This window comes from Accipiter gentilis, chromosome 9 (genome assembly GCF_929443795.1).
Source record: "Accipiter gentilis chromosome 9, bAccGen1.1, whole genome shotgun sequence".
Classification (NCBI taxonomy): Eukaryota; Metazoa; Chordata; class Aves; order Accipitriformes; family Accipitridae; genus Astur; species Astur gentilis.
The window spans coordinates 8,526,113-8,542,891 of record NC_064888.1 but is presented as its reverse complement, the minus strand read 5'-3'; the positions used below and the strand labels follow the sequence as shown (position 1 = coordinate 8,542,891).

Genomic DNA, 16,779 nt, shown 5'->3' with positions numbered 1-16,779 from the left:
TTATCAGCATAAATGCCAATACTAGTAGACAATATCTTAATACCACACAATTGTTTTTATTACTTTCTACTACTGTTTCTACATTATTTTTTTCAAGCATGTTTTCCAGTCAAAACTTCCCTATTAACTTTAAGCTACTGCCAAATTTCAGAAGATCTGGAAGTTTCTGTCCACACGTGAATTTCTTATGAGAGGCTTGCAAAACAAGCCATACACTTCACTGATGGTGAGCGGGCTGCCTGCCTAATCAGCACGCCTGCAGTTCCAAACCTTGTGCTGCCACTGCTCAGCTGACAGGCCCAATAAAGAAAGGTACAGGATGTAGGCGAAGTCAACACTGATGCAGTGAAGAAAGCCGCTGGTATTAATTAAAAGTAGCTTTCAGTGACACAATCCCATATTTAAGTTAGACACCATTGTCTCCTAAGCTCTGAAGGAAAGAAAAAAAAGCTCTCCACACTGAAGGAAGAGGTTATTTCTGTAGTTCCACTGGTTCAGACAATAAGATCACACTGTAAAGTATGAATAGCCTGAGGGTGGATAAAGCTGCAGTCAGAGTTTGCACTTTACTAGACATCTGATAAACTAATCCCCATCAAGGCTACCTGCCTCTTTGAGCTCTCATAACTAACAGAATTCAACAGCAGCCTTGGTTAAAAATCAGCTGAAAGGACAGCCAACCAAGCAGCACAAATTCAGAGACAACTTGACTGCATTAGCACAGACACCCTCAGAACCACTTTTCTGTGATCCACAGGTAGTCCAAACCTACCACAGTATCACACATCATCTTCCACCACAGTATGTATTAGGGAAGCAGTTTGTAAGACCTAACTTTCCAGCTCCCACAATTATGCCGCTGCGTTATTCTCCATGGTACTTAGGCTGTCAGCCTATAGTTATCTATCCCAGCTACCTTGCTATAAATTAAGCTTGAGTTCAGGCTCTCCATCCTGTACATGCAGTCCCATGGAAGAGCAGCACATGCCTGCTACATTACAAATGAATTTCCCTTATACTGAAAATCTGACAAATAAGTATATGCAAGTAAGTCCTGGGAAGAGGAATAAACAAAGCAATTAAGAAGAGCCACAAAAAAGCTCAGTTCTGCCCTGAGAAATGCCAAACTAACAGCCTTAGGAACAAAATCTGCACATGCCCGAGCTATGATTAATGAAAGAGCAATACCAGTTTCATCTCTGCTCTCTGACTTTAAATAATCAATGCTTTTTGAGATTTTGTTTTTCTGAGTTTAAGGAACCATTAGCTTTGACTAAAACTGTGAAAGCAGGTATTGAACTTCAACATTTAATTTTTTTTTTTCTTTACAGATTTCTTAGTACTTCCTTCTGTTAGAGAATGGACCCACTGCTTCAGGAGCCAGAAGCCTCACAGGAAGGGATGCTGGCTTTTGTGCAGACAGAAGGAGCCTTCTTTTTGTCAATTTACTTCAAACTATGTATGAGTTTCTACATCTGAACCATCATGGTGCTCTCTTGCCTCCTCTGCTGATTGACCCATACACTCTAGTTCCAGTATGTGCCTGCCCAGTCTTTCCATAAGCGGCACTGATCAAAGAAAGCTCAAGAACTGATCAAGAGGGTGGGTTGTTGGGTTTGGGGTTGTTTCAGGGTTGTTGTTTTTTTTGGGGGGGGGGGGGGGGTGGAGAGGGGGGGGTCTTTTCCACTCTTTCACCCCCTCCAAATACTGGCCAACTCAGTCCTAAGATCCCTAAGGGCCATTCTACATGTCCTTACATTGTCCTCTTCTCAACTGAAGACATACTTCTTAAAGCATAGGCATGCTAAACCCCAGACCAAAACCAGACTTCTGTAAGAAAGGAACAACACAGACATAGAACCAATTGCTCATTTCCACTGAAGCACTAAACTCTTAAAAATCTACCAGTAAACACTCCTGAACTCCCAAGTTGCAGGTATCTGGAAATGGGTAGACTACCATAACATAAAACACATCTTAGAAAAAAAAAACACATAGAAGTGCATAGAATGCTGTCCTTTTACCTCAGCCAACGAACCTAAGAACCCCCTGGAGATACAGGCTTCATCCATCTCAAAGGTACCAACTGAAGAGCCCTAGTAAGTTCTGCCATTACTTCGCTCTTTATTGCTCATTATTTTAGCAGAAAAGTTACTTATGGGCAACCTTAAGACTTAAGTTGTGTTCTACTTACCACATTTGAAACCAGTCAGTGAGCAGTGATCAACTTTGCCATGTTACTGAAACATAAGCCATGCCCAAAAAGCATCTGAAAGCTAAATATTTTTTTTTTAAAAAAAATCAAAATTAGATAACAGAAAATCCATTCAATGTAAAAAAAAATTTTGACAGAGGAAAAAATATGATGAAGTGTCCACACACATATTGCTTTATCTGGACAAGACATTATTACAGAACTCAAAAAGAATTAAGTAGTGCGAGCAAGTCATTTTTCCAAGTGTCAACAGAAAGCCAAGTCTTTCCATTTTAAAATTAAAAAAAATATATATCTTTACAATACTTTATGAAAGTACTACATTCAGTTTCAAAAGAAACCATCTGATGGAATTAGAGAGTAAGCTAGTTAATGAATAATTTATTAAACGAGATTTTTCATTTTATATTTTTTGTAGTCTTAGGCCTGGCTAAATTGAAATTTTGTAAAAAGCTATAGGTAATAAAAGGAACAGATTAATCTAGACTACAAATTTCTAAAGGAATAATATGGTACAAAGTAACAATGCATTTGAAACATTTTCTATTTATACAAAGATACTGAAATGTCTTTCAAGGAGTCAAAATTTATTATCTCTTTTAAAAGACCATGCAGAAGGAGGAAAGTACCCCATTATACAGAAAAGACACCCATGAAATTAACAAGTGGTCATGACATTGTCTAAAAAATTCACGTCATGTTATGACCTATACACAAACATTAAAATATGACAGTATACAGAACAATATCAAGTATATTTAGGACAGCCCACCTGGATTAATAGTTAGCAAGCCAGAAGTATTTAATTACCACGCCCGTCTTTTTTTTTTTTTTTTTTTTTTTTTAAGCTTTACTCACTGATTAACCATTATTAAATAGATGACCACCAAGGTTTGACCTGGGTATGCTAAATATAAATGGATCTGCAATAGACAATTTGGTTACCGTAATTGGAAAAAAAAAAAAAAATCATCAATATACTCCAGTGGAGAAATACATTTTTACAATTTAAAATGCATTTAAAATGTTACTTTATTTCCTGAAAAAAAAAAATTAAACTCAACTTGACAGTATTAAATCTATTCAGAACAACCTGCAGAAAGGAAAAAAATGTGAAGATACGCATTTTGGTGTAGATAGCTGCTTAAGATATGCAAACAAACTGCATACTGTGGAATAATCTGGTTCAGACATCTACTTGGACAGGGTTGGTAGGGACTGACAGACAGAACAGATACCTCCGTGTCTCTCTGGTTAAGAAACAGTGAAGGAAAATTGCCACATTTATATGCTTTGAGAGAAGAATATGAAGTAGTACAGCAGAGCTAATAAAATCATGAGTAACATGCAAATGGCAAACAAGGGGTGACCGTTGACTTGTACCTCACAATGTAGGAACCAAAGCATGTCTGAAACAACAGCAAGCAATCCTGAGTACAGGATTTAACGGGCAGTTAAAGCCTGACCCTTCTTTGTCACCAGACATTGAAAAGTTGGCAGGGATTCAAAAAGGTCTCTTGCAAATTCATTTAGGAAAAACACAGCAAGGGCTACAAAACCCAAAGACCTCTGCTGAATCAAGTCCCCGAGCTCCAAATCACCCTAAGGAAACGCTGGGGAAGTGCAGCTATGTGCTAGAATTGTAGAGGTATGATAGGTTAAGTGTCACAACAACAGTCCACAGTACCTCATTCACATTCGGTCTTCAACTACAACACCTTCTGTATTTTTGACTTGAAATGTTGGCCCTAGACCACTGTTAGTTCCCAATTCTTTAAATATCACTGCAGGTCTATAGACCAGAAGTCATTAACCTCTCCACTAAAAACTGCTCCTACCATGCCTTGCTTGCATGTATTTGCTCCTGCCTTTGATGATGACCAAGGCTTCAAAACTGAAATCTTTGAGTTTTGCTTTAGGAAGAATTAGGATGCAAGAAAATCTACAGATTAATAACAAACTCCAGCCTAAGACTTCACTACTAATTTCCTGTTACTCTTCCTCCAAGATTTTCTATACTAACAGAACAGTTTAAATCACATATTTCCTATCATTACCCCAACAAGTTTCTTTGTTTGATATTGGCTTTTGGGTTGTTCTGTTTGTTTTTGAAAGGTAGTAATTTACACTCTCTGTTTCAGGAAAGAAGAGAAGCCAAGAAGAGTAAAAAATAAGGAAATAAGCTGGAGGACTGTTTCAAAACAAACCATCTTTGCCAACATTCCTCTAAAATACAGCTTTCCAGTCCCTCCTCACCAGACATGCAGGACTAAAGAGATTTGACTTGTGCCACCTGGCAATGACTCAGCAAATGCTCTCTCTTTCACAGAGCAATCATACTCCAGATTTTAAATCATCATTTTATTAAAGAGCACTGCTCTCTCAGCAAAAAGGTAAAACCCTGGTGCGTCAACCTACCAACTAAGTCAGCAGCGTCTACTTAAGTTGTCACACAAAGCGGTAAGTTACTCGCAGTGAAGACTAACTGCAATCATTTCAACATCTACATTAATTACAGTGCTGATCAGAACACTCAAAAAGATCAAATTTATGCAGAAACATTATATGCAATATTTTACTGAGGCAGAGGTCTACGCATTTTAACATATAGACGCTTAAGTTTCCCTCAAAGCATTTGATTTCACATCCGTTCTTCTAAAACTTGCCTTTGCAAGTAAGTATAGCATCAACAGACATCAAATGATGATGTTACTGGTTATTTTGAACACGTATTTCCTTATTCAAGTGAAAGAATAAATTATTCATACTGAGTGAATAAATATCATTAATTCAACTGCAATACAAAATCCCTGCATTACAGCTGAGCAGGTTGGACACATTTACAAGTTACAGTGACTGCAACTCTCAAAGATATTTAAGCTAGTTTTCAACTACTTCATTCAGGCCATGGTCCAGAGACATTTATCCTGGAAACCGCGCCAGCTTAAGCTGCTCCTACCCTCAGCCATTTGCCTCTGATAGATCCCATACCACCTCCTCAGCCTCAGTACAACTGCTTGAAGTGCCATATGGTGAATGGATCAGGAAACTGATCAGGGTTAAAAAAATTAAGCCAGCAGTGCCACCAAGAGAAATGTCTGTGGAACCACAGTCTCCAAAACTTCTACAAATGTTGCCATGGGCTTACCCTGCATCGTTTGTGCCCATGAAGCTCTGAACAGAGTACAGGAATTAGCTGAAGACCAGTTTCTGTGTACACAGAGGCAACTTCCTCATGAGCAGATTAAGATGCTCCACTCAATTCTGAAAAGTAGTAACAGCTGTTTAACGTAAAATAATAATATTTTGAAGAAAATTACTAGAAAGCAATACACAGCAAAATCCCCAGTTCTTCTGGTTCCCCTGCTCTCATTCTATCTTATAACATGAAAGTTAGTGGTACATGGGAATAACATCAACTAACAGCAGTAACTTGCTGGATGAGTCAATACAATGAAGCAACATGGCATTAGTTTAGCTTAGAATTCTCCACCAGCTTCGAAGAACAAGCTGGTTGATTACAAGCAGAGCAGGCCTCAGTCCCTACCTAGTAGGGCTAGGAGGGAAACCATCCCCACAGCAACACCAAACATCAGCACCCAAAGCACAAAAGTGGGCAGTAACAGCACATCACAGCTGTGTCTCTTCCAAGACTACCACCTTGTTGTCAACTTCAGGTAAATTTCTCAGATGATTAATGCTTACTTTCCTCCAGCAGAAGCAGCTTACTGAGTCCTACTGAAAGGGAAGGTCAAGCCTGATTCCAGCAGAGATTGAAGATTACCAATGGAACTAACCATCTCTACAATTCACTGTTAGTAGGATCAGAAGAAGGCTGAGCTTATTTTTGGCCAAATTTTAAAAGTACCACTTTTAAATTTTCCTCAGTTTGACACTAAAGGACAGTTCTGCTGTTCTTAAGCAGGTTTTGAGATTTTGATATGTGCACAGAAAGAATGGCTTCTTACAAAATGACCACTCATTCTTTAAAACTCTTTACAACGGCTATGCACTGTTTTGTGGAGACACCTCCAAAGATTCACACAAAGTTCTGGAAAAAGAAAAACGTATGTAATGCAAATGTGGAATAATACATTGTTTGTATGCACGGCATATAAAAGGCAAAAGTGGACTTCTTTTGATTAAGAAAATACCTGATATATCTTTCTTAAAGCCTCCTGAAAGATTTAAATATAGGATCAAACCTTCCTTTTTCCACATTTCATTCACTGCTGCATACTTTGCAACTATGCAGCAAATTAATAAACTCATTAATCCCTAGTTTGGGACACCTATATTCTGTTTGCAATCTTGACATTCAAATAAACATTCCTCAAAATTCATCAGTGTAAGCGTATTTACTTGTTCATCTACATCATTCAGGTTTCTATTAGTACAAAAGCAAAGAGGAGGAAAGGCCAAAGTATAAAGCCCTAAATCCTTGCAGTCAGTTTCATACGAACACTCCTGTGTTTGATCTTTTCGTCAAATTACTATGAAAGAGATACTCCTTCCTGAACACTAACTCAACTAACTCTGGAAGACAGATGAGATGACATTCACAGACACAGGATGACAAGCTCAATCTTATCAGAAACACAGAAAGGAAATAGGAAGTTTTCTTTACTGCTGAGCCAAGAAAAGATTGGCCAACTGATACCCACCAAAACTTACAAGACTCTTCTTGGCTTCAATACTGATACAGAACAGTAGAAACAACTGAAAATCATCTAAATCCCTGTTGCATTTCAAGCTTTTCCCACTCCTTTCAAAACAACTTCAAAACACACACAAAATGCATCCTACGACAACATTCCTTGTCTGGATCCAGAAGCTGCAGTGATGTGATAAACTCTGTCATGTTTTTCACATCATCTCCAATAGCTGGAATAAATAACGTGACAGGCTCCTCACCAACAACTTGCTCTTCATCTTTAACCCAGATGCTAGTACAGAAACACATAGTATTTTTAATTTCCATTAACTACCAACAAGCTATGCACAACTAGTTTGAAGCATATTTCTTTATTTACTTTACACACTAATTTTACTTAAGATTTTTCTGCATCTTCCAGTTTATTTCAAGGTTAACAAGTCAAAGCTGCAGAGCGTCTATGTCTAAAATAAGGAATGAAAAAAGCTATTTAATTTTTAAACAGATTAGCTCAAATACGTTCAACAAAATTAATACATTCAGTTTTTCCTTATATGCTAGCTTAGTGAAAGGAAAACAGAGGCCAACATGCAAAACATTGCACTAAAAATCAATATATATGGCAGAAAACAAATGTAACCTACAGAAGCGCAATTCGGTGCCTGCATGACAAAGCCATATTGCATTCAGAAAGTTTGGGAATGCAGAAGCAGGAAGATAAGACAGTTACAGGTCATAAAAAGAATGGGTAAGAGCAGCTCCACACACAGTGAATGCAAATTTAACTTCATCTTTTAGTGAGAAACTATCAGCATAACGAGTACTTCTCTGAAACATCTTCTTTTCTTTTCAAATTATCAAATTATTTCTTATTATTTTCATGTTATCTGTAATACAGTACTGATAAAGTTTCCATTACATTTTGTGAACTTCCATTTTAGTGTTAAGTGAGGGCAAATTCAGTTAAAACAGACACACAAAGTCTGCCACTGTTCTCTTTAAATGGTTTTACCAGATATACCAAATTTTTAACAATTCTTTGTTTGTAAATTACCAAAGATGAGATACTAAAAATCGTCACAATTTACGAAAACTATTAATGTATTGTTTCCTCCACTACACCTTACTAATTTTACTGTAAATAAAAATCAAACACTGCTTCAAGCTATCCACTAATATTTAGGTTTTCATGAAGGTGATTTATTGCCACAATGTATTTCCCTATGCACAATTACTAAATGTTACACCTGCTTATCATAAGACATTGAAGACTACCAAAGTACTCAATTCTTGATTTTTGTCTTCCAATCCATGGATGTCATGGCAGCAAAATTCACACATCAATAAATATGTACTTACCAAATCTCTGCAACCTATAGCTATACTTTTTACTAAAGGTTGCACATTATATGTATAAAAGTTTATTTCCATTTTCTCCTTCATGGGGAGAAAATATGCAGCTGAATATATGACTATATTCAATATACAGCTGCAGGACCATGAAGAGTCATAGAACTCTGAAGCACTTCTGGTAATTGAAATAATAATTTTATTTACATTTTAAAAAATTTACTCCTCTAAATAACCACTTTTTAAGCACGATATAGGAAAACACCTCTGCCATCACCATGTCAAATCTTGTCAGTAGTCATTAAACAAACATTTTGCAACCTGTGGCCCAGAAAGCAATGCTTATGGGACAGCAAAGACCAGGGAGATCATATGGCATTGACAGCACCTCTTTCCTCCTGGCCATTTCTTTATTTGCCCAGAGTTATCACTGCAATCAGAGCAGCACACAGACTTTTCCAGGCAGTTAACAGTAAGGAAAATCAGAGTTCCCAGCTTCCTCCAATAACACCCGCTGTTACTTAAGCGGAAAAATTGTTATGAACTCTCTCAATGGCTCATGAAACAAATACACACATATACACACACAAATAAATGTATGTACATGAAACTTTTTTTTGCTTGTATTTTTAAATAAATGCTTTCCATGCAACAGGTATGTTCAAGAATGAAAGATCAAGAGGTCTAACCATTAAGTTGTGACTCAGACCATGAAAATCATCAAGAAAACTCCTGGATTAAATTTCAGACATTGTACACATTGTACCTGTATCATAGGTGTTTTTAAACATCTGTAAACATTACAGCATGACTAAGAACAAGGCATGGGTTCCAAATCCTGGCAAGAAGGATCTGCATGTAACGGCAAGAGCATTCATCTTCCAGAAGACCAGCAGCACTTGCAACCTGTGCCAGCTGTTCTCACCTTATTCCCCACTAGTGGCAAATTAATAGGAAAGCTGAGGAAAGCAACATTTCCACAAAACAGTGGGAGAAAAGATACTTTGATACTGTTCATTTTTTTTCTTATTTTTTTTTTAAACAAAGAAACGCATTTTAGGAAAAAACACAGAGTATATATCAGTTATGTTGCAATCATGAAAAATATAAGGAAAGAGTCATTTAACATACTTCCATGGAGGAGGAGAGACCTATCAGGAAGAAGATACTGGATAACCGAGTTCTTTCTACATTTTCTTACCAGGACAATAATTTCAACTATGAAAATATTCATTAACTTAGTTATGAAAATACAACCATGAAACAAACTTAGCAGCATATGAAAACTGGAGTCTTCATTTGCCTGCTCACCAGCGGAAAGCAGCTAGTCAGTCCAGCCTTCAGGTCTGGAGTTCCTGATTTAATGAGTAGTTCTGTTTACAGCAGAACTAATGAAGATCCATTTCCTGTGGATTTGCTCCTACAAGCCCTGTGGCCACTTAACATTAATTACGTCAGTTGCCTCTAAGCTTGCCCATGCCTCCCTAAGATCCATCACCTCATAAAACTCTTCAGTTGTCCATATATTCCCATATCTAAACACTCACACTTGCTCTCATGCTTTTGTTAACACTCAGCTCTTTCTCATGCCCTTAAACCCACCTTCACATACCGTGCTCCATCCCCCATCACCTACCTACCTGTGGTACGATGCTAAGCAAGAGGCAGCATATGCTGTAGCTGGTTTGAAGCTTGGTGCATGCTGGTTGGCCAGCTGCAGACCACTTCTTCACTTCCAGGAGGAGTGCACAAAATGCCATGACCTCCTTACCTTTATGATCCCCTCAGATGTCAGCTTTCACAGACTGGGGGAAGGTAGTCTTTCTCAGACCTCTCCCTGCTCTTAAACTGGCTGAAACTGACTGGGGGCTCACACTTATTAAGGAAGAAAAGACACAAAGCCAATGTAAATTATACTTCCTTTCGAAGTCAGGATTAAAGGTAACTCAGTTCCAGTTGGTTGCAAAGCATCTTGAAAATGCCCACTGCTGCCCTCCTCCCTTCCTGCGGCTGAGGGCATCTTCCATATTTCTGCAACGTCCATCCTGCTCAGAAGGCACAAAATTGACAAAAAGTCAATTTCAACATTTTTATGCTGCACCTTGTGGGCAGCAATGAAACTGTCCACAAGAATTACCATTTCACTCCACTGACAAGTAGCAGAAGGGGCTGGAGCTATTCATAGGGATGGCCACCTCAAAACGAAAGCCATGGAATGATAAGAGCAGCACTCACTCCATCTAGGACAATACAGTGGAACCAGGACTAACAGAAAAATGCCCTTGTCGTTCACTGGGGGCAGGGGAAGAGGATACTCATGTTGGCAAATATCAACTAACGAGAGGTTAATGTTAATTACAAATGCAAAAGGAGAGCCTAACCCACAGAAACTACCTGTTGCTAACAGAAACCTTATCGTTTCTTCATCTACCTGCTCCCTTTGTGATTTATACTTGTTTGTGCCTTGGGGACAGAGAACAGGTAACACAAAAACCAAATATTGCACTTAGAGGGGGCAATGATGCTCCAGTAGTTAAATACTAGTCTGGGACTTGTTCGACCTAGATAGTATTTCCAAAACCTTCCCAGGCTTCCAGCGCTCCTAGGTGACTAGGAATATATCTACATAGCATAATGCAGTGCTGTGTAGCTAGCTTGAATACCAGAAGGAATACAGCCACGTTAGCACTGCACTGCACCCAGGCTAAAGTGCAGGCTGGAACATCCATCCTGCTTCTCAGGTAGTTTGGATCTATCCAAATGGCGCTCCACTACGACACATAAGCATACCCTTAGTCATCCTGCCTCAGAAACCAGCCATAACAGAACAGTTCTTCCTTCATTTACCAAGAATTGCAATGAAAGAGTATCTGAAGAGAAAAAACACCCAGATACCAAAGTTAGGAAGAGAAGCAAGTACTTACAATAGCCAACATACATAACAGATACAACCCCTGAAATGCTTCGTTTTAGCACCCTTTCTCTCCGTATGTCAGCTCTGCCCCTAGAGTTTACAAATTATGGCACTGACTTGTAAATGTTAGTAAACATCTCCTTAAACATTACTCAGTGTTTCCATAATTGTATATAGATTCTAGAGAATACTACCCTGGAAGAATAACATCCAAAATAGGTTCTAAAAATAAAGCATTCTAGACGATTCTCACATACAACCAAAGGTTGAAAACACAGGCCGTTTCATAAAGAAGGGCTTGAACAGCATACTACTTGAATTATAGCTGGAGAGTGGGGGGGGGGACCACAACCCACAGTATAGTAAAGAAGTAGCATTTCAAGTGTCACATTCTGTTTCTAAAACAAAGCTTAAAGCCTGGGACACATGAAAACAAGAATTCTTAATTTTGTGAATGACACTTGTCACACCAAGCGATCAATAACCTCTAAAACCAGGCAACTGTTTGCTTGATGAGTTTGTAAAAAGGGCAACATTCCACCCCAAACCGTGTTCGGCTGTGAATGCCTCCCCCTTACCAGCAGCAATATGGATTGCCCAGCGCAGTTCGGTGATTCCTTTTTTCAGCCTACGTAATGCCCATTTACATAGTCATGGTATTTTTAAACGTGCTTTCAGAAGCACCAAATAACACAAAAACATGGAAGGAGACAACCACAGCAGCGACACAGCACTCATTTGACCACGGAATTCACAAATAAAATAACGACCAAGTCCATGGAGCACAATAAAACTCCATTTTACAGACTATGCATTCAGCATGCTAACACAAGGAAATCCTGGTCGCGTTTCCCCCCCAGCGAGAGTGTGCCTGAGCACAACAGAGCATATCCTGGCTCCTTCGCAAACCTCCACGCACATTCCTACACCCCTTAGGAAAACAGTGACAGCGGACATAAAAGGAAGGGAAACAATGACATTCTTTCAATAACAACGTTCACCACCGCGGCCACTACGTTAGACCCGGTCGGTCAGCGCTACATGACGACGGTTTCTGCAGTCCCCTGGAACAGACGCATTCGCCCCCAGCCCGAGCTCTGCTCCTCCGGGAGCAGACCGATTCCACCCCCCCCCCCCCGCCCCCCGCGGTGGCCAGGGCAGGTATTCGCCCCCCTCCTACCGCCGCTGCAGCCGCAGGAGGCTGCACGGCCAGGAGCCGCAGCCGCGCCTTCCGAGGGGGCACGAAGGGGGACCGCCGCCTCCGTCCCCGTCCCCCCACACCGCGGCCGCACACGCCGCGGGGAAACGCGCCTCGCCCCGGCCCCGACCCCCGGCGGTGCGGGCTCCACGTCAGCCGCTCCCCGCCGCCGCTTCTTCCCCCCCGCACCCGCCGCACCCCAGGCGGAGGGCTGTGTCACGCCGGGCCCGCCCGGGGCGCCCCGCTTGCCCCCCGCCGCCGCCGCCGCCGCCACCGCCGCCGCAGGCCCCGCGCCGCCGTCCTCGGCCCCGCCGCAGCCCCCCGGCCCGGCCCGGCCCCGGGACGCGCGCGGCTCTTACCGCCAGGTCGGGGCTGCGGGAGTCCCGCTGCGAGACGGCGCGGATGACCCCGGCCCGCCAGCGCCCGCTCTCCGGCGGCTCCTCGCCGCCGCCGCCGCCGCCGACGCACAGGAACCGCTTCCCCACCAGCTCCGGCCGCGTCTCCACCGCCATGGCCATGGCCGCCGCCGCGCAGGCACCCGCACCAAGCCGCCGAGCCCGCTCTACTACGGGCCGCCCATGGCGGGAGCGGCGCGGAGCGGGGGCAGCAGGTACGGGGCTCTTCGCTTCAGCGGCGGGCTGGGTCGGCGCCCCTCGGCCGGGCCGGCGCCGCGGGGCCCCTCCGCCGCCGCCGCTGCCGCCAGCAGCCTGACACAAACACCGAGGGGCGGGGGAGGGCCGGGGGCGCGCGCTCCCTCACTCCCTCGCGCGCTCACCGCCGCGCTGCGGCCCCGACCACTCCGCCCACGCAGCCCACTGCCATGGAGACCGGCACCACGCGCCGTCTCCCTCCGCCAGGCAGCGCGCGCGGGGAGGGGGGCGAGCGGAGCCCGCCGCCGCCGCCGCCACCGCCGCCGCTCGGCAAAGAGTCCGGCCGCAGCGGCACCGGCACCCGAGCTGAGACGGCCCCGGGACCCCGCGGGGGGGGGAGAGAAGCCTTCTCCCGCCGGCGAGGCGGGCTCCGGGCGTGCGCGGAGGGCGCCTCCCGCCGCGGCGGGGGGAGAGCCCCGGGCCGCCGCCCCCTGCCCAGCCCGGCGGCGGGAGAGCGCGGCCCTCACCTGCCGCCGCCCCGTCTCACCCTCCGCGGGAGGCGCAGGGCGAGCAGCTCCGCCGCGATCGGCCACCGGCAGCCTCACACACACACACACCCCCCCTCCTAACTCCCGTCCTACGGCGGGACCTCAGACACAGCCGCCTCCGAGATGGGCATTTCCCCGCGCTCTGGTAAGCGGCCGCCCCCCTGCCCAAGCACGCCGGTTCTCCCGGCTCCCGCTGAGGGGGCATCGCTCTGAGGGCCCGGGCTGGGGGAGGGGGACACGCTCCCGGAGCCAGGCCCCAGGAGCCCGGGATGCTGATGCTCCCAGCCCTCGAGAGGCCGGGAGAGCTAGGACTCGGTCTGCCATCTGCAGCGTCTTCTCCCCCCCCCCTCAGTTCAGCTTCTTAGTAGCTAAACAAAGACAACCATCCATCTCTACCTACTGCAAGCAAGGCCACCGAACTCTGTGGGAATGCAGCGTTTGTTTAGCCCGTCGTAAGCTTTTACGGGCTTTTTTTACGCTTCAGCCCTAGAAGACATTCTTTGACACCCTTGAACGCAAGCGAACAGAGGGTACCAGAGCAGTGGGCTGGGAGACTCAACGTGTGCTTCAACCGAGAGCTGGGCTCGTAACACCTAACAAAGCCATGTTCTGCAGCAGTTGCTATCAGTTTATTGTTTTTTCCACGAAGCCTGTAGTCATGCTGTAGTAACGCCATGTTTGCGGTTTAGGAGTTTTTCCTTCATGTGACCTAGAGATGTAGCTTTCATGAACCTCTGCCGTTCTTTACTGGTACGTTTGCTCTCAAGAGAGCGGGTTAATGATCTCTCATCTAGCACTAGAAAGCAAATTTGAATAGTGCTTTTTTGAAAATTAGATTATGAGGCAAAAGCAATAAATCAAGAGTGCCAACTTAGCGCATTCCCATATATTTTTCAGTGGAACAAATAACTTCTGGTACAGGAGAAGTTAATTAACAAACAGAAAGCAAAAATAAAAAAACCCAATTCATCATTCACCATGACAAGTTTGTTCACAGTATTAGAGTAACTTACAAGCCATCACTTTTATACAAGAACCTATAGCTGCCTGGCATCCCATTGGGCAGTAGACTAGGGATGGATGGAGGCATGCTCCTTAGAAGATGTAGAAGAAACCACAGCACATTTGAGCTAAATGAGATCTTCGTCCACATCTCAAGGTAATGCTACAACCGACAAAAAAAGTCCTGCAGTCTTGTAAAACGAGCAAAAATTATGCCAGTAAAGAGCAGTTATTCATAAAGGGTATAAAAAGAAGTTACAAGGACAACTAAATAAATATTAATCATCTCAAAACTCTTCATAGTTCTATTAGATTCCCTCTTGTTTAGCCAAAGAGTAATTTGAGATTATTACTGAATTATAGACTTAAGTAGATTACATTAGTGTGCAACAAACCATAAAATATGTCAAAAAAAACGAGTTACATGATTCCAATAGACTGAACTTGTGAATTTATCACAGAACACCAAAATATTAAGAATCAAGTATTTTTCTTTTGTTCCAAAAATTTACATTACAAAGTGCTGACACCGGGATTATGTTTTAGTATAGATTAGAATTCACTAAAGCCTATTGTTCAATGCTGTATCATTTCATAGTTGTTAACACCTGAAAATATCAGTAAGATCAAATAACATCAACATTTAGGTGTAAATTCCCATGGTTAGCTGTCAGTTCCCAGATGCCAAGCGAGAAGGGCAGGACCTTTGCCCAGCTCCCTCCCACACCACTGAGCAGAGTGCTGCTCAAACAGCTCTTCATGTAGAGCAGGAGAAAAGAGCTTAGGGGAGCGCCTTGGCATATTGTCAGGGCAGCTTCGCTCCCCGGTCCCCCCGCATCTCAGCTTTTCTCCCTTTTGCAAACAGTTATTCAGCTTTGAATAGCTTTTGTTACCCGTACATGCTTTAGGAATTTTAAAATTACTATGTTCATGTGGATCAGCGTACGAGAGACCCATGGGTTGCTGAACGGGCTTTCCACCTTCAGCGAATTTATTTTCTTTGCCTCTGTTCACTTACCTATTTCTTCTTTGCTTTCTCCTTCTCTCCTTGTTTCTCTGCAAAATGCTGGAAACCGGGAGAGCGCTAAATGCTCAGGATGTAGATAAGTCAATTTAGAGCGCCCAGATGCAACAGAACAAATTAATGATACTGTGCTGTGGCCCAAGGCTTGAAGATAGCCTAGAGACTAACCTTTAGACAGTCTGTGCTCTATCACACTTCAGTAGGACTTATTCCTTTCTCAGAAGCCTTTGCGCAGGTGCCAACATTAATTCCCTTTTCAAAGCAACACCTCCTCCATTTCCTTGATAAATATCATACAATACTTGAACTGAAAATTCAAAGCACCAAAATTGGCAGAACTGAAAGGATTAGGGATGGTATGAATTGATGCATCTTCTAAAGAGAATGACATAAGGAAGCCTCTTCTTATAGATTACTCCAAGAAGGGCAGAACAATTGTCCCCTTTGAACTCAGCAGCAACATGCACAGCTGGGTGCCTGTGGGCAACACCAAAGCAGAGCTGACGCTTTCAGGCTGGAGAAGTCCAGAAAAACACTGAAGCAAAACGCCTCTAGGCTGAGCCCCAGGGAAGGAGGCTCTTCTTGGGAAACCTACCACGGGCAAACTCCCCCACTGCACTCCTGCATGGCCCCAGTGCAGCTTTAGCAGTAAATACAGTGACTGGTCAATTCGGTTACCAAGATTTACAGCAAGGTAAAAACATTCAGCCATCCAAACGAAGGAAGAACGAACAACACTGACACTAGATACAACGTGCTGGGTCCATCCTTTTTCATGCAAATTGCACATCGAACCAATGTTAACCACCTGAGCCCACCTGAAAGAGGCAGCTTGGTCCTGCTGAAAAGGGTTGGAAATGGGAAGACAGGAAAAAAAGCTCTGTTTTCTATCCCTTCACGCAACAAGAAAAGCTATAGCCATGATTTCAGAATCATAGCGTCTTCCATCTTTTGCTGTAATTGGAAAAATATTGATGGTGCTGTTCATATCTTGGCTTCTATAGCTATATACCCCACTTCAGCTGGGCATTTAATCACCTGAAAAGACTATCATGCATGTAGTGTATTAACATTATCCTTTAAATTGTACAGATTTCTAAATAAAATATTTTTTCCTAAATATTTTCAGTCCCACTTCCCTGAAAGTATACACATCGGTCAGTTGCAAAATTAAGATCTTCACCAGGAGCTGTTTCTAACTTTAAAGTTGAAGTGCAGCACAGCCTGTATTGGCAGTAATTGCACCTTCTGCACACAGATAAATACTACGTTTATAAATGGTTA

The 16,779-nt window shown here is 43.1% G+C and overlaps 1 protein-coding gene across 3 annotated transcripts in view; it reads right to left on the bottom strand.

Annotated features, from left to right (window-relative positions):
• The window catches only part of JMJD1C (jumonji domain containing 1C), a 171,741-nt gene extending 158,635 nt beyond the window's left edge, over positions 1–13,106 (bottom strand). Inside the window, exon 1 of one of the 3 annotated variants that reach the window (XR_007507226.1) lies at positions 12,691–13,106. Coding sequence is in view for 2 of the 3 variants with exons in the window: in XM_049809886.1 (XP_049665843.1) it covers positions 12,691–12,849 (159 nt within the window). In the remaining variant the exon portion in view is untranslated. The remainder of the gene's footprint in view (positions 1–12,690) is intronic. The other 2 variants (XM_049809886.1, XM_049809887.1) reach the window with 2 other exon arrangements.
• Between the last annotated feature and the right edge of the window lie 3,673 nt (positions 13,107–16,779).